The 18,711-nt window shown below is 32.4% G+C and overlaps 2 protein-coding genes across 4 annotated transcripts in view; one reads left to right on the plus strand and one right to left on the minus strand.

The window, feature by feature from the left end:
• Positions 1–15,440, minus strand: part of LOC134827378 (ras GTPase-activating protein raskol) — a 34,870-nt gene extending 19,430 nt beyond the window's left edge. For 2 of the 3 annotated variants that reach the window (XM_063839983.1, XM_063839980.1), the window contains exons 1-2: positions 15,300–15,324; positions 13,915–14,269 (exon numbers count right to left, since the gene is read on the minus strand). In XM_063839983.1, coding sequence (XP_063696053.1) covers positions 13,915–13,990 — 76 coding nt within the window. In that variant the 5' untranslated portion in view covers positions 13,991–14,269; positions 15,300–15,324. Of the gene's footprint in view, positions 1–13,914; positions 14,270–15,299 lie in introns of all 3 variants that reach the window. The other variant, XM_063839982.1, reaches the window with a different exon arrangement.
• LOC134827381 (GATA zinc finger domain-containing protein 14-like) lies at positions 6,927–11,985 on the plus strand. Its single transcript, XM_063839988.1, has 6 exons — positions 6,927–6,980; positions 7,156–8,713; positions 8,774–9,390; positions 9,446–9,586; positions 10,004–10,310; positions 10,370–11,985. The coding sequence occupies exons 2-6, from the start codon at positions 7,374–7,376 to the stop codon at positions 10,773–10,775; spliced, it is 2,811 nt and encodes a 936-aa protein (XP_063696058.1). The 5' UTR covers positions 6,927–6,980; positions 7,156–7,373; the 3' UTR covers positions 10,776–11,985.
• Positions 15,441–18,711: the final 3,271 nt, after the last annotated feature.

Below are 18,711 nucleotides of genomic sequence, written 5' to 3' on the forward strand. Positions count from 1 at the left end.
CGCGCAATTCAGTCACGAGCCTCATGTATACAGATGTATAACAGTTCAATTTCAGCCGACTCACTCAGTTTCTTTCATTCGCGGGAAATTCAAATTTATTGACAAAAAATTAAATTAAATTTTATTTGAATTTTTTGTTCAATTATTTTCATGTTTTCAATTTTCAAACTTAAGAACCATCAAGAAAACATCCAAAGAAAATTTCCTTAATTTTTTTTTTATCAATTTCTGGCTTAAATCCATCAAAAAAAAAATTTTTTTAAATTAATTAATTTTTTAATTAAAAATTAATTTAATTTTTTTTATTAAAAATTAATTTATTTATAAATTAATTAATTTAAAAATTAATTTATTAAATTTTAAAAAATTTTTTAATGTTTTTTTTTAACTTTTGAATCTATTTGCTTAATTTTCAAATTTTTTCATCAAAATCATGAATTGACTTTTCTCAAATGAAAATACATATAACGTTCTCTTTCTTATTTCCATCTAACTGTCTCGCTCTAACGAATCGGAAAAACAGTAAGATTTTCCCTTAACGTTATGGGAAAACTCGATTCAACATGTTGACGATACAAATGCTTGACATTAATTTGTCGTTTAATTAGGGGATTCAATTAAACGAGGAAGGTTGTGGCTGTTAAATTAATTTAAAATTGGGCCATCAACGTCTTTTTTTTTGTTAACTTTTTTTTTTGATGAACGAGTTGAGTTGAGTTGAGTTCAAGAATGAGAAGATGAAAGAAGACGTCAGTTCAAATTAATTAATAATTTCTTTGGAATTAGATTTTATTGCCATTGTTGATGATAATAAGTAATAATAATTTATTAATTGCCGCGATGCGAATGGAAGAAGATAATTTCCTCTCATTTTTTAAATTTATGGGCGGGAAATGAAACAAAGTTTTTTTTGTAAGAATTTTTTTTTCTAACAAGATCCTATTTACTTTGTAATTTATAGTGTCCCTTTTTTTCGACAGTTACTAAATAATTTAATCATTACGACAAACTTTTCTTCTTCTTCTTCCTTCTAAATATCTTTCTATTTAGGCACATGTAGAGAGGATTGGGCTATTAAAGAATTCTAACATAATGGGCGGAAGATGCTCTGATTCAGCATTTCAGAGAAGAAACTTAAACATAATGGTGCGAAAACAATTAAAAACACTTAGGCAAGAACACTTCCAATGTCTCCGGGCGTTTGTCTTTTTTTGCGATGGCAACGGAAGATTTACATGGGAAAACACACAAAAGGTCCCGACTTCTTTAAATTTTGTGTGAGTGTGAATTCTAACAAAACAATTCAGTTCTAAATAGCTAAAAACAAGAAGACGTTATAGAACGACACGAGAAAATGAATGAAATAGCGTAAGAGGAAAGAACTGCGACAATTTCATTAAATACGAACATAAATCAAAACGAAGTAGAGTACTGTCGTCACTTCTGTTTGTTGTTCGTTTTATTCGCATTTGCGGTTACGGTTGCTTTTCGGTTATGCGAGAGAACACTTTGTGGGTCTTTTGTAGGCGAGTAAACACATAAAATTGTGTCTCTTTGTGGCTTTCCGAAATAAATGCTTTTTAATACATAAATTATTTCTATTAGAAAAAAATTATACCGACGAGCAAAGATGGAAAAAAAACATGTTGTGACCCAAAATTTATGTTTACTTTATAACAAACATTCATTACGATGATTACTTTTATTAAAAAAAGAGGAAAAATATATGAGCAAAATAAAGCATTAGACCGCCGCGTGAGTCAACAACATACGCATATTGTCGTCATCGTCGTCGGAGATAAATATTAAGAGTAGTATGATAGACTTGGCAATTTTTTTGTCACATCAGCAACAGACAGACTTTCCCTTTACTTACTTTTACACATATTTATCAAAAGCAGCGCACAGACAAGAGAAAACATTACCTGCATTTTTAATGACAACAACTTCGACGTGTTGCATATTGCCTCCTCTCTACATTAACGTTATGGATATGTAAGTAACTCTCGCATCTCATCTCAGACACATCTATGTCTCACAAGGGAAATCTCCGAACGATTTCTTCCTACCGTTGCACGGGCTTTTGGATTAAATATTATTATCAAATACGATTTTTTTCTCGTTCCGTTCGTTTTCTTGAGATTTATTTAATATTATTAGCACTATCGTCGTCGTCGTCGTCTGTGCTGTCACGCACACATGCACTCTCTGAATGGAACACTTTTAATGAGAAACGTGAGACCCCATTCAAACGACATCAACGACTTTTATTTATTTATTTTTTTTTCTTTTAGGAAAAAATTTCGGACCCATGAAAATGACGAAATTCCATTCAATTTTTCCTTTTTGAAGCGCAAATTAGTTACCGGAGCTTAACCGATTCATTTAATGGCCCATCAAGTCGAGATGTTATTTTCCGTCATTTGTTGCGATTTACCGTAGCAGTGCTCGAAGCGACGTGTACATTTTACTAATTGATGGTATATGTTTAGGATTTTTGACACAAAACACGTACTGCATGCCATGAATCATACGTCTCTACTTTTTGCTTCCCCCTTTTAGCTAAATGAATTTTTTAGTAGAGATTTTGGAGTGTATGAAAAAAAATAGGGAATTTAAGATGAGTGTATAATATTTTATAAGATTTGTTCCCCTCTTTTCTTGTCGTCTAGTTTTCAGTTTTTCTTGCATTGTAAAGAAAATTTTCAATTGTTCAAAATTTAAGTTTTTCTTCTTTTCTTTTTCAGAATGCTGGTTGCAAGATAGCACATAAAGAAGCTCACCAAAGAGACAAGTTATTTTTATTGTTAAATCGGGAGTAAAAGAGTCTCTTAAATTTTCTCTAAAGCGTTTTTATGACAGGAATTTTGCTGAAAATGTTGAATGTAAGAATCTAAGGGTAGTCGTAAAATAATAATGGAGATGGAAAATTCCTCGTGTAATCATAAAATCATATTTTGTCGTAGTATAATAATACCGATGTAATTTATTTATGGCATTTAAAAAGTATTACCAAGCTAAATTAAAGTTCTGTGCCATTGTGGCAAGAGTGTTTATGATGATGACGATGCGATGATGTTGATTATTGATTAAACAAATTATATTATTTTTCTTGGGAATCGGAATTTTTAATCATATTAGGTGTGCTTTAAGCAAAACTCTTGGGCGGATTGTTATAAAAATTACAGCAAAAATAGGTCATAGCAGTTATTACAATTCTCTCCCCCACACATTTGATCAAATATTTTTATATAACTTGTGAAGATTGAATTAACTAAGATTTTTATATTTTTCTTTTAGATGCGGAAAATTGCCTTGCGGTGAAAGAGATTTTCTCGGAAGCACGGAAAGGGGAATCAATTAATTGCCATTTAATGATGATCGATTGCTCTTTGCGGAGATTTGTCGCCATTGACCATCATCTTCATCAGCTTAAAAGCCAATTATTTACGAAACTTGTTCGAAAAATGACCAATTATTTACTTCTGTTGCCCAAAAAAGATGAAATATGTGAGAATTTGTTCAACATTCGTTCTACCTTCAAAGGAACAAGCAAATTCGAACGATGATTACTTTGTTGTACGAGAATTTTTACGCATATCATTATAAATCTGTGCAAAAAAATAATAATGCGGAGTCCATTGTCTTCTTACACGATGAGAATTTTACTTTGGCGCTGAAGTCATAATAAGTTGTTTGTCTGTCAGTAAAATATTACCACGCACGAAGGCCCGTTATACACACAGTAATAATAATAATATGTACAAAAAAAAATAAAAACAACATTCAGAAGAGAAGAGACTACGTAATTCTTCCAACGAAACAAAAGACCTTAGATTTTAAGAGTTTCTTTAACTTTACTTTACTTTTAACAACAACAACTCACACACACAAAAACGCAAAACAATTGATATTTATCCAAGTAATAAATTTTTTGGAATGTTTGATGCTGATTAATATTAGTACTTTCGATGTAAAATATGCGTGTTTTGTTATTCTATTTGCTTTGTACGAACGAAGAAATAGCTCACAGAGTATAAAAGAGTTATAAACATTTATTAATCTGACATTTTTAAAGCGAAATTTGGCTCATCATCATCAACATTAACATCAACTTTGTCTTTGTCATTCACGACATCAAGAAATTTATACATAAATTTGAATACAAGCAGGGTTTTTGTCATAACTTTTGTCATAATATTATTAATATTTTCTGTAACTCATTTGAATTTTAAGAGATTTTTGTATTTGCGACACCTTGACGTTGGTGTCCTTAAGCGATGCTCCGAAAGAAGAAAAAAAGTGAAAGAATCATAACAACAAAAACTTTTTTTCCGCACAAATAATTTATCATTTCTTTCATTCTTTCGTGTATCATCACTCATTCAATCATTCACAAATCTCGTGCTTGAAGGCATTTGAATGCTCGAAACGAAAGAGATGGAACACAGTCATCATCTTCGGATCGTTTTGTTTGCATAAGTAATAATATTATTATTTTTATATTTATATGAAAATAAAAAAGTCAAATAATATCTTTTATTTCCTCTGGAAATGTATGCATAACTGTTATGTGCCTGCCTGCTGGTGTGAGAAAACTCTACTCTATACACGCCAAATGTGTGTCAAACTCTTTAGAGTATCGTTTTTCTGGGGTGCTTTTCGAACGCACATTGCTTCGACCATCGTCTCGATCGCAATTGACATCGAAAAGTGCCATTATTTTATTCAAATTCACATAAATTCAAGTTTTTTTCGCATAGAATGCCGCACACCGGTTTCGTTGATTAAAAAAAAATATTACAACATACAGCTAATTCACCTTGTTATTGCTTCTAACTACACGATACCTGTTCTTCATATCAAAACCTGAACTGATTATCGTTTGAGAAGATTTTAGTCATCAGACGACAAAGACAAAAAAAATAATCTCGTACACACATTCAAATCTCATTAAGATGTGACATCAACCAAGACGCTGGACAAGACGATGACAAGAGTTTCTCATCGAAATTGTACGGAAATCGTGAATGAGATGATCATTCAAGGATGAAAGAACGCTAAAAGTCTTCAGAAAGGTAAGAGATTGACTTACAGACAAAAAAAATGTAACACACCTCGTTTCCCAACTGCATCGTAATTTAACATTTTTTTACGCTAACGGTCTCTCGTTCGTTCTTGTATTTTATTAATTTTAATTTTTTTTCGTGAGTTAATAGTTCCCTTGAGACAGGCAGACAGCACAGAGCACTTTGAGACAAAAAACTTTTTCCTTTGATTGTTTTAAATTACACAAACTCTTCTTGTTCGTGCCACGAGAGATGGAGACGACAAAGGATATTTATATAAACAAGCTGCCAAGACAAGCAACGAGGAGGATGATGTTGTTGAAAAACATTAACAAACACCTCTCTCATGTAAATTAGGAGTAATTGTTTTTATTATTATTGCTTAACTTGCGATGAGCGAGACCATATTTTTTGCTCTCTGTGTGTTCATCATGATGTTTATGATGAGACTCTTTTAGTTTAATTGCACAACTCGTAATAAAGTACATTTTTTTCACGCTATGATTTTGGCATGTTTAACATATTGTTTCATTTTCAGGGGAAAGATGACGACAGCAAGCCATAAAATCCTAAATCTAAAACATTCCTTTAGATTTCAAGCGAAAAAGAAGAGGAGCCCTTTTTATGTGTGTGAATTTGTGATGATGTTCCATTTCTGGAATGAAAATTTTTGCATAAAAATAAAATATTTACTATATACGAGAAGTAGAAGTAGCAAAAAAAGGATGAGGCGGTTCAAAGGAGACACTTACACGCTTTGGCATCATTTAGATACGTTGCATAATAAATTTTACTGTGAAATAGTGCGGTTTGAAGACAATTTTCTCGAAACGTTTCTAACAAAGTTGCAACCAACCTTTTTTTTTGCTCTATAGTCGGTAAAGTTGGTAATATTTCACAGCACTTGAAACACAGGAGAGCAGCAACGAGAAAAAAACCAAGTTTTTAATACATTAAATGCGAAAACAGCAAGAAATTTATTTGCAACATCAAACAGCATGATGTGCGAAGGGAAAAGGGAAAGCTTAGCGGTTGCTCATAAATAAAATGCTAAATTGTGTACGTGAATCGTGGCATGGAAATCGTTTGAATCCTTGAGGATGTTGGAATTCCAAGTATGGAGAAAAGGACAAAATTATATGGGGAGACGATGGGAATGGGACTATAAGTGGTCCATTAAATTAAAAGGGTAATTGTCTCCTTCTTGGATTTTTTTGTTCTATGTGCCCAATTTGAGATATCTGATTTCTTTTTATTGCATGAATAAGAAAGTAACGGTCAAATTATGGCTTTATGACTTTTTTTTGAGGATGCAATAATCATAAGGAACAAAAAATATCCTTTTTGTTTCATTTCATATTCAAAAATATCTTAAGTTATGAACAATAGTTGAAAAATTTTATTTCTGATTTTTTATAATTTTCATATAGAATCATATTTTCATATAGAATAAAATCTAACTTTAAAACATATTTTTTTTTTCAAAATTTTTGATGAAAATTGAAATTTTTAGATTTTGCATGATTTTTATGTAAAATATGATCGTTAACAAAAATGTAACTTTAAAAATTTTTTTTTCAAATTTTTGATGAAAATTTAAATTTTTAGATTTTTGAAATGATTTTTTTTTATGATTGTTAAAAAAAATGTTTTTAATTTAAAAATATTTTTTTCAAATTTTTGATGAAAATTAAAAATGATTTTGCATGTTTTTAAAAAATAAATATGATATTAAAAAAAATGTAAAAAATTTGGTAAAAATTTTACGTGAATTTGATAATTTATCATTTTCATTCGTCTCTTTAACGAACCAAATTTCAAATTTTTTTTCCGAGCATGGGATAGTCTTCTTGTCGTAGCGATAGAACGATAGCGTCATCACACATTTTAGAGATTTTTGTGCCGAAATTGGTAAATATTTGCATGAAAAACTTGTGAAAATGTCCTGTAAGTGTTCCTAAATGTTCATGCTACAATGTTTTCTTGTTCGGTTTTGGTTTTCATTCGAAAAATTGCATTATTACGAGAGACGCCGTTTTCATTTTGATGGCTGTCTTCTAAAAAAATTGTCTTTGTTTCATTGCAGGTCGCGTATGAAACTTTTTTTTTGTTAAATGCAATAAATACTGCAAAAAATCGTGTTATGAACGTGTGAGTCCTTTTATAGCCGGTTTTAATTTTATACGAAAAGGAAATTAAGCAACTTTTGACATCACCAAATCCGATCGATTTGAACCGGGATTTGTGTGCTATGAAAAATCTAAATTACGAAGAAATTTGAAAGAGAAAGAAGCAAGACTCACAATGGCGTTGGTAAATCTGAACAACAACAACAACGTAATGCAACGCGACAAAGATAAGGAAAACGAACGAACCGATATCCCGAGAGGCAAGAGTTTTATGATTTCGACGGGAACGACGGCGATTGCAAAGAAGGAACACTTGAAATACGACATAAAACCGAAATTCGTGGATAATCAGCAAAACAAGGGCAAGAAAGATAAACTGCGACGCAACAAGAATGGAAGCGGCAATAATATCAACATTGTTTCGGTATCCGTCACGAAGGCATCTGTTGATGCGAACAAAGATTCGAATCGACGAGTCTCCGCAGGAACAATGACAAACATGAAATCACAAAAAAATCCGCGATTTCAATACGATACGAACCAACTTTATTCATTGAGTATGAATCAAAACGGAATGTCGCCTACTTCGAATCGAAACAATTCGTGTTTATCTCCTCCAAAGTCAGATTCTTCGACTTCATCCTCTTCACGTGCTTACGAGACATCAAATCAATTGCGATATCAACCTCAATGGCAACCGTATCAGAATCCCGAACGATATTATCAACCTTTACAGAACGAAAACCATTGGCCTCAACAAAATTCGTATCAAAATTGGAATTCGAATCGTGCTCCAAATTACAATTCGTATCACAATCGTTACAATAGATCATGGCGATCTGGAAATTATGGAAACAACAATCAATTAACGTATCGTAATTCAAAGTCTTACAACGATATAAGTCGTCATGGAGGCGGAGACGGTCCACAAATGAATCAAAATAACAACAAAACAAATCTTGCTTTGTCTCCGATTTCGTCAAAAAATGAAAATGCGACGCCAACATTGAGCAAATCTTCGTCGAGAAGTTCCTTAAATGACAAAAGTTCACGATCTTCAGTCAATTCCTCGCCAGATGCGCATGCTAGCGAATTAGAATATGACTCTGACACATCAAAGGTATCATCTGTTACGTCATCGTTCACATCGAAAACGAGAATTGTTTCCAAAGGACGCCAACTTAGCAAACATCATACGTACGAATCGAGATCTGCGCCCGAAATGTCAACATTGAACGAATTTCGATCATCAACGGATAACGTTACGCCGCCTTATCGTTCGATGCCTCACGAAACATTCACAGCAGACAATCGAAACGGATATTATCAACATCAGCAACAAAATTCTCAAAATGGGTATTATGGATCGCAATATCTTCAAATCAACAATTGGGTCTCGAATTTGGGAATTAATGGAAACATGCCGAATGGATATCAAATGTACGCGCAGGATGTGTCGTATGATACTTTGAACAACAATGGAGAGTTTTTCGTAGATGGACAGAAGAAACAAAGGTAAGATCTTGTCTGATCTATTATTTGACAACTTCTGATCACGTTTCATTTCGATTTTAGATCTCTCAGTAAGGAAAGTTTGAATTCAGTCGCTTGTTCTGATGCGAATTCAGCAATTATGCCAATGCATCAAACAGAGACAAACAATAATTATATGTTTTACATGAATCCGAACAACTTTCCGCAACAATTTCAGACGACAAATCGTTCGAGACACGTAATGAATCACGTGCATCGCTTCAATCCGTCGCCAAACAATAAAAATCAATCGACACAGGTAAAAGCAACAAACACAATAGCTCCAATAGTGTCTCCCGATACATTTTTCTACAATACGACATTGCCATTTGTGAAGGATGAACCAAAAGAATTGCTTTCTGGCTCGAAATGGGATCCAATTTCCAAAGATATTTGGACAAAATTCCTTTCGGCACAGCAAAGCGAAGCAATGTTCAATAAGAAAATCCAATTGTGGCGTTATCTGTACTACAATATTCGACAACATTATCCGCAATTCGGATTGTATATGGTAGGATCAACAATTGCTGGATTCGGAACAGATTCGTCAGATGTAGATATGTGTCTGGTTTGTCGTGAAAATCAAACAGTACTCGATCCACGCATGAATGCAATGATTACTCTTTCACAAATTCAAAAACTTTTACAAGCATATCCAGGTAACTTTTGTATCTAATTGAAAATGACAAAATAATTGGATTAATGAATTTTCAGTATTCGATGAATTCCATTTGATACAAGCTCGTGTTCCTATATTACGATTCAAAGATGTCGATAACAAGATAGAGGTCGATCTGAATTACAATAATTGTGTTGGCATTCGGAATACTCATTTGCTACATTGTTACGCTCAAAGTAAGTTTTTTTTTTCCTATTTTTCATTTACGTTGCTCCTAATTTATTTCGAACTTTTAATCCCAAAAACTTTTTTCAAAGTTAAAAAAAAATATTTTGAAATACTGTTTCATACAAAATGACAAAATTTAAGCAGAAAAATCTCAGAGTATTTCAAGTTAAAAATTTAAACAAAAAAATTTCACTTCAAAAAACGTTGAAACTTATTTTTTTTTTTTTAAATTTTTAGAGAAGAATTTAGAATCTCTTGAAAAAATATAAAAAAAGACCAAAATAATCAATTTTGATGAAATTTTTAACTTTTTTTTTAATTTTGCCTCATTATATTTTTTGCTTTTGAAATGAGACATGGGTCAAAAAATTAAAAAAAAAATTGGAGCGGCATTAAACAAAAAAAATATTTATTTTTTATTTTAGTGGATTGGCGCCTTCGCCCGTTAGTGTTAATTGTCAAACTTTGGGCTCGTTTTCACAATATCAATGACGCAAGAAATGCAACTTTGCCGAGTTATTCGTTAGTTTTGATGGTAATTCACTTCCTTCAATGCGGAGTTCAACCCGCAGTTTTGCCATGTTTGCATAAATTACATCCCGAAAAGTTCTCTGCAAATCGAGATTCAACGCAGATCGACATGAATGAGGTAATTGATCCCGTCAAAAGTGAGAATCACGATAGTTTGGGAGAGTTGTTTGTTAAATTTCTCGAGTATTACAGCAAGTTTGAGTAAGTTTTTTGAAATAATTTCTTTCGATCTAAAAAAAAAAATACAATTTTTTTTGTAGTTACGCACGAAACGCGATTTCCATCCGTACAGCTTCTTGTCTTCCTATTGAGCAATGTCGACAAGTGCGAACGCCAAAGAATGATACGCATCAATGGAAAGTACTTTGCATCGAAGAGCCATTTGATTTCACGAACACGGCTCGTTCGGTATACGATCACGAGGTATTCGAGCGTGTCAAAACAACATTTTTGACGTCGTGGCAACTGCTGAGTAACAGCAATCGTCTCGATTCCGTTTTCAGTATGCCTCTTTTCACGCCCGTGCATCTGTATTCGCCGCCTCCCGTATCGAACAACTTCCCATTGCTTTACTCGCCGATACCATCGCCAACGAATCGTACTGATAATACAACCGAGGTTCCTTCTTCTGTCGCTGGAGACACAAAAACCAACAACAATCATTAGGAAAGCTGTGCGACGTCAAGTCAAGAAGAAGTTTTTTTTTTTTTCTAAATGTACAATTATTTTTTTGTTTTTATACATATTTACGCACATTAACGCACTTCATCATCATCATCACCATTACCAACGACAGACAAACAAAAACAAAACATGAAACGAAGAGAAATGTGCTAATATTTGTTAAGTGAAAGCAAACAGGGGGTGACCATAACACAAAAAATCGCAAAAAAAGAAAGAGCTCTGTACTTTATTTTCTTATTGCTGTCATTTATTTTTTCTTCGGTGCAGTAATTTTCGGACAAGCTCAGTTCAGTTTATTTATTACACGAATCAAGAAAGGTTACCCCCGAACAAATTTGATAATGATCACAAGTGCAAAAAAAGAACAGAAAAAAGACCGAAGACAAACTGTTCATACAATTAATTATGTTGAAGTCTAAAAAAAAAATTAAAAAAAAAAATACAAAAAAAAAATAAAAAATTTTATCAAAAAATTTTGAAACACAAAAATATAAAAAATTAAAAAACAAAAAAAAAATTAAAAATATCAAGAAAAAACCAACAAAAAAAAGAAAATAGTTTAGTAATGAAAGAAGACCTAAATTGGTCAACGACTTTTTTGAAGAGAATAATTCAAAAATATTTCACAAAAATGCAATGCCTTCAACACCCTTCATTCATCATCATTAACTTATTAAAACAAAAATTTTGTGTGGCATTGAAATCCGTACTGCGTTCGATTGTCGAAAAAGAAAAAGAATTCTCAGAATTAGAACAAATTTCAAAGAAGAAGAAAAAAGAACAACTCAATCGAACATTCGCAAGAACAGAAAATTAGCGGATATGAAGACAATTATGTTTTTATCAATTAAAATTCCATCATTTTTTGTCATTCCACAAATAACTATATTTAACATAAAAATAAATCTGTAAAGGCCTCATCATAGAAGAAGACAAGTCAACAACTTCAGACAATACATCAAAATTAACCTCAAGTGATTAGATTTATTATATGAGAAAAAAAAATAGTAAAAATTTTGTTCATAATTTTTTTTTGGCAACGTTTTGTTAAACATCTCACTTATTATTTGTAAAATTTTTCAAAGCATCTCATTCACGAAAATTTTATTATTTTATGATTTTTTTGTCAGTTCTGTTAATCAAAAATAATGATCGTTAGAGAAATTAAAAAATAAACATGTTATACAGATGAGGTACCAAAAAAATAATTGAATGATGTTTTATTTTTTGAAAAAAGTGCTTCGACGATCAGCGACACGCAAATAAGGAGTGTCTTTCATTATGTCGAAACAGGTAACGAGGTCAATTCGATTGATTTCTGTGTGTGGCAATAAATATTTTCAAACAATGGATGACCGATTGACAGAAAATACATCAAAAGTCGAGCACCGTCAGCTTTCCCCCTTGTAGAAAATCGTTTCAAGTGTGTGCACTTCCGATATTTATGACGCTCATAAGCAAAGTTGAAGTAAGAATGTCACCAATCTCATTCCCTTCCTTTGTTTTTTAATATACTGGAGGATGTCAAAAGTGTTTTAAATAGGAAATAAACGTTTTTTAACACATTCTGCTGTCGTCGTCATCGTCATGCTGGGCGTAAGATTTAGAACGTGTGCACTGCTGACACAAACTTTAAATTTCATTTATTATAAATTTCAACTACATTAACCACCTGTCACCGCGCGTACCTACCATTCTTCGTGCATTAGAATATTTTTACGATTCTCTTTTAACATTGATATACACTTCCTCTGTCGTCGTTGCTCTTTTACGGAATCCAGAGCAGTTCATTGTATTCCATAAAGCATAAACGGAGGAAATTGTTTGACATTTAAAAGATACAACAACGAAAAAATGGTGTTTATACCTTTGCTGAATTATTAAACAACAAGTTAATGCTATTTGTTTTTTCATGCTCTTTTGTTTTTATCTCATGTTCACGCTCGCTTCATCCAACAAAGGAAGTTAGATCAAATTTAGAGTTGTTTATACAGCATCTCATTCACGAAAAAAAAGAAGTAATAAAATTCAGAGGAAATGTACACTGAAGAATGAAAAGACATTAAATCAACTACTTAGTGTCTATTTCTCGTTTTATTTCCTTCTATAAACTCAAAAACACAGGATGCCCGAGAGTAGTTGGAGATGTTTACGATTGAGATAAATCTTGGATGAATCAATTACGATTATAACCGTTTCTCCTAACTGTGGTAGCCGGTCGATTACACCGACTTAAGTTTATGTAAAATTGCATAATGCATGTTACAAGAAGAAATACGACGCTGAGAGAAAGAATTTTTTCAATCCAATTGAATTTCTTCACTCATATGTAGAGCAAATGGGAATCGTATTTAATAAATGTTAGATTTATTTATTTTTTTTTAATTAACTAATGTAATTAGCTGTAACTCAATATATGAGTTTTTTAGTTAGTCTATTAATAGACTCCAGCAGTTTTTTGTAAAAATTAATTTAATTGATGCCAAACAAAAAATATAAAAAAAAATTGTGTAACGAATTCTTGTTGACAATTCGATGTGATTCATGACAAATAGTGTCTCTTACATAAATTTTGTTATGAAAGCGCATTTCTAACTTTTTTTATTGCTTTTTTATGTTACATAGCTTCAAACTAAATGAAGCTAAATGTTTGAACAGTAATTTCAGTTGATTTTGCCGTTAGTTGAAAATCGATTTTTTTTAGCTTTTGTTACAGACAGGATTCAGTACATCTGTTCACTATTTCTCGTGGTTGCCCAAAATGACATACTATAAAGTATATTTCATGTTTCAAATTACAACTCAAATTACTTTTCGGTATAAATGTCACCCATAAATCGAATGGTATGTCAACCAAAAATAATTTTATAGTTTTTTGTGTGACCTCACGCTTTCAGTGATGGGTCTCTCTATTATTTTTATTATTACTCCAACTTGGTACTTTATTTTTATTTATACTATCAACAACATCGCTATGGAAACTATAGATTTTTTCTTTTGTGGGTGAATAATTCGAACCATGAACCAAAAAAAAACCATCAACGACAAAAACACAAAAATAACGAAGCTACAATTGATTTATATAAAAATATTTATGATATAATAAAAGTATGTTTCTTACCATAAGCATCGAGCCAACCTTCGACCCGACTTGGATAGACAATTTCCAAAGTTTTGTTGCTTTGACGACGATTCATTTTTTTTTCTTGTTTTTAGCGTTTTTTGCCGTCGTTAATAGTATTGTGCTTAATAAGGTGTCAAGGTCTCTCAACTAATGTCATGTATATGTATTACTGTTCGTCGCTAAGCAGCAATCATAATAATTATTATTATACTAATAATTCACCTTATTTCTTTAATTTCAACTTTAACTTCACTCAGTCAATCATGATTTTACAGAAATATTCTGAGCCAAACAATGTTCGATGATATCATGCGACACGTTACGTTATGATGTCATAATGTTGCTTTGTGTGCTACAATAAAAACGAATTACAGGCAAATAATTGATTAGATTCTCTTTTTGTTTATAATATTTTTTTTCTGTTTTGTAACGCGACGTTCAGATATAAATAAATATATTTGGGAAGCTTTCTCTATTGTTATCGCTGTCGCATACTTCATTACTTAACCCGTTGATTGGTTTAAATTTATTGACCTACAGAAACTTCATTTGAATTACAAAAACAAACGCCGATGTAGTTACAAAAAAATATTTTTTTTTTATTTATATTTATGTGTCCGGATGAACATCTTTGGAGCGCAAGTAACAGTACATCGCATCGATTTTTAATTAAAAATTTAAAAAAATTTAAACAAGTTACACACATAATATTGTGTACCAAATTTTTCTAAAAAATAAAGTAAAACAGACACGCGTTGAACAAATATATAAAATATTTAATGAAATGTGTGTGTTGAATGTTAATAAAAGAAAAGATCATCTTCGGAACAAATGTTATCGCGATTCGTATTTGCTTGTCTTAACTTGCAACGACAAACTTTCACTTTTATCGCACAATGTTATCAATTTCCGATTTACAACTTTTGATAACGAACAAAAAAACCTTCATCTAAAAAATAGCGAGTTAAAAGTATCACACACCTTGTTCAATTCATGTTTTGTTACAATTTCATACTCGATGTGTGTACAAATGGTTATCATTATTAAAACAAGACATTTGATTTTTTTTTCTTTTTCTGTACAATCTCCGCATGTACCCGGTTTTGTTCCTATTTTGACGTGATACGTGTACCTGTGTAATAAAATCTTTACGTAGAAATTTATTTTTTCATTGTGCACCTTGAGTTTAGTTAGAGAGAAACCGAAAACTGCACCTTTTCAAATATGTAGAGTCCGGTTTTATTTTTTTTTTTTATCTTTTTTTATGAATGTAGACCTTTTTTGGAATATTTTCTAAACATATACACAACATATGTATTATCAACTGTAGTATACAGCTTCCCAATAATATCATTTATAAATGAACGTCGAAGCACACACACGACGGAGTCGATTAATTTTACATTTATTAAAATTTTTGGGTAGTATATAAAGTGTTTAAGTTTATTTTTGGGAGCACTTTTTAATCAATTATAACGTTACTGCGAAAGTTTTCTCCTTTCCGATCGATAATGGAATGCACGAAGACATGATTTATCAATTTATTTTTACATTTTACGTTTTATCACTATTTTCAGCTAGATTTCGTGTGACACGAAAAATTAATAACACACAAAAAAATGATTCTGTGTGTACCGAAAAACCGATTTTTGTACTTCTTCTGCCGAGTATATCTTAATCGATTGCCGTGTCAAGTCTGACTGACGAGCATCTACGCAAAAGAAAATACAAATTCATGCCCCCATATGGACAAGTGAATCTCATTCATGGAGATTCTACACAAATACAGAGACACGTCAACGTTTCTTGTCTCGCTCTCTCCTTAGCAACGGCGAAATTCATTCATACGCAACTGTTATATTGAATGAGGGCTTTTGAATGTAATATTTTTGAAAATACGTTTATTTTTTAGTACAGAAGTTACATATTTTTGTTCAATTTATAAAATATATAAGTTTACATCATTGGGAATTTTTGTTCAAATCTTTTAAATCAAATTATCATTTTTCAAAATTTTAATTTTTAAGTAAAAATCAAATTTTACTTGCGAAAATTTTTTGTTAGAGCGTAAAATCGATTCATTTGACTTTCGTTTTGTTAAGTAAAATTATTTCTTTTTACTTTAGAAAGTCGGGAGTGTTTCCAAAATGTTCTTTCGGTTGACAATCTAAATCAATTGGTTCGCAGCTACGTGAATTGTTTGAACTGTCAAATGCGAAACTTGTCTCGAAGTCATCATCATGTGAAAATATCTTCTTTGGGTTCATTTCGTCGTCGCTGCTTGCACTATCCGTATCTGCCAAAGGAGATGGAGAACGTTCACGACGACGAGTCATGATGTCGTTTTCCTTTTCGATCAAAGCACGACGTGCGGGACTCTTCTTCATTTCGTTTGTTGCCTTTTTCTCGGGAGTTTTCGGATTTTCTGCGGGATTTGCTTCAATATTGGATTCGGATCGTTGAAGAGAAGATTGTCGCGTGATAATTGGTTCACGAGGCTCCAAAGGCTTGAGAGGAAAGCGTTTGACACGTTTCGGTTTCAACAAAGCAGGTTTCTTCTTTGAAATTTCAATCGGCGGATCAGGAGGAGATTTTGCACGTAAAGCTTCGCGTTTTTTCAATGCACTTCCTAAATCGCGTTCGCTTCGTGTGCGACGTAATTGACCTCGAGTGGTTGGCGGAGTGTTTGCAACAAGCTTTTCTTGTAATTTTTTCATTTGCGGAGCAATAACAATCGGTTTCTTTTGCTTGAGAATTCCTTTTTTCGGAGGAGGAATTGCAGGAACCTTGAAAACGGGCGATTTTGGAGATGTTGGTTGTACATTGGCTTTTGGGCTTGTCGATTTAGAAGTGCTTGGAGTATTGACATCAACTTTACATCCAGAAGAGTTTGCGTTTTGAGGAACAGAATTCTTCAGAATTGTTTTCGTTGGAGCGTTAGATGTTACGGGAGTTTGTTCAGAAACGACATTCGGTTTGTTTTGAGAGACAGGAGATTTCATCGAAGCATTGGATGTTACAGAAGTCTGTTGATGAACAACTTTCGGAGTACTTGGCGATTGTTTCTTGTCGTTCGGTTTCGTTGAGACACTCATCGAAGTGTTTGCGTCGTTATCCGGAGTCTTGAAATCAAAAAGATCTGAGAGATCAGACAAATCAGATAAAGAACTTTCGGGAGTTATCGAGCGATAAGATGAATTCATGTCGAAGCGAACACGTTTTCCAATCCAAACCTCTTCTTCAGATGATTCATGAGGGCGTTTTAAACTTCCATCGCTATGGCGACGATCGTTTTCAGCTTCCTTATCATTCTTCTCGTAGCTTCGACGAATCCTGTTTCGACGCTTGGATGGTTTGACGACTCCCTTTGAATCACGGAAAATTGCTTTAAACTCTCGTTGGAGCTTGATCGATATAACCTGCTGATCCAAAGAGTCTGGAAGATCAACGCTTTCAGCAGAGTCCGAATCTAAGAGATTTCCTGATTTGCGTTTTGGGCGTTTTTCGTTTTCCAAATTTTGCTCCTTTTTCCATACTTGTACCCATTCAATAATCTTATCGCGATATTCCTTCCAAACTTTTTCTTCGTTCTCACGCATTTCCTTCTCCGATTCATCAAGTTTTTCCACATTTTCACGCAACTCCTTCATGTACGGAAGCTCCATAACAAGTCCATTTTGATGCAAAATCATTTCAAGCGATCGTTCATCTCGATCCATTTCCTTCTCTTCCTCATGTTTGATGTTGTCTCTTACTCTTTCCTCAATCTTATCAAATTCAGCGGATCGAACAACTGCACGAACTTCCTCAACTTCTTTACTCATCTTTTCCATTTCATCTTTCAGGTTGTTAATGATTTCCTCGGCAATCTTCAATTCCTTGTTAGCTCGTTGTTTTTCACGCCGAACCGCATTCTTGACGACAATTTTCTGCAAAAGAATTTGTTTCTTGGTTCGCAACAATTTGAGCTTACTCTCGAACTTGACATAAGCAATTTTCCTTTTGAGCCTTTTTTTCTCCGAAATATGCTTCTTCGGCAAATCCTTCTTATCCATTTTGCTGAAACGAGAATTGTGAACAAGAATTTCATTAGTTTGAGTTTCTAAAAGGAAATTAAATGCAATTACTTGACGAAAATAGGCAGAGCACGTGTAATTTGCGACTCGTATGAATTGCGGCGTCAGTTCGATTTGGATTTCAAAAAAAGTATCCGGAGATGTGAACAAAAATTTTGAATTAGCCTGTTGCGAATTTGAATGATTTTTAATTTTTTAACGAATTTCTTTCTTTTCCTTTTTAAACATGTAGTTTCATTTTTAAGTTTGTTTGTTAAATGAATATCATGAAAGAAATGGAACATAGTAAAAATAAAAATATTTTCATTTTATTTTATAACGACACAAGAAATTCAAATTTTAATGTGTTTCACTTTTTTCGTTCACATTTCAATACTCCTCAATAAAATTTGAAATTTTTGTCCGTTTTTGTTTCTTAATTCGTTTTTCATATAAGAAATTAAAAATTTCTAATTAGAATAAATTGAATTATGTCTTCACAAAAGAAAAAATTATTAAAAAATGTAAAAGTAGGTTAATCTTCCATTCAATTAAACTCAGGTAAAGATAGCAAATCAAAAGTGTGTTAAATTCGTTCTCATCCTTAAATAACAAAAATGAAAAAAAAATCTTCTTATAAAAACACTTGAAAAGGGGAAACTTTTTGCAACCTTGAACTCTTTGAACACAATGAATCTACGAAAGATCATTAACGTCATCGATCACATGCATGCATTGC

Source organism: Culicoides brevitarsis, chromosome 1 (assembly GCF_036172545.1).
Source record: "Culicoides brevitarsis isolate CSIRO-B50_1 chromosome 1, AGI_CSIRO_Cbre_v1, whole genome shotgun sequence".
Taxonomy (NCBI): Eukaryota; Metazoa; Arthropoda; class Insecta; order Diptera; family Ceratopogonidae; genus Culicoides; species Culicoides brevitarsis.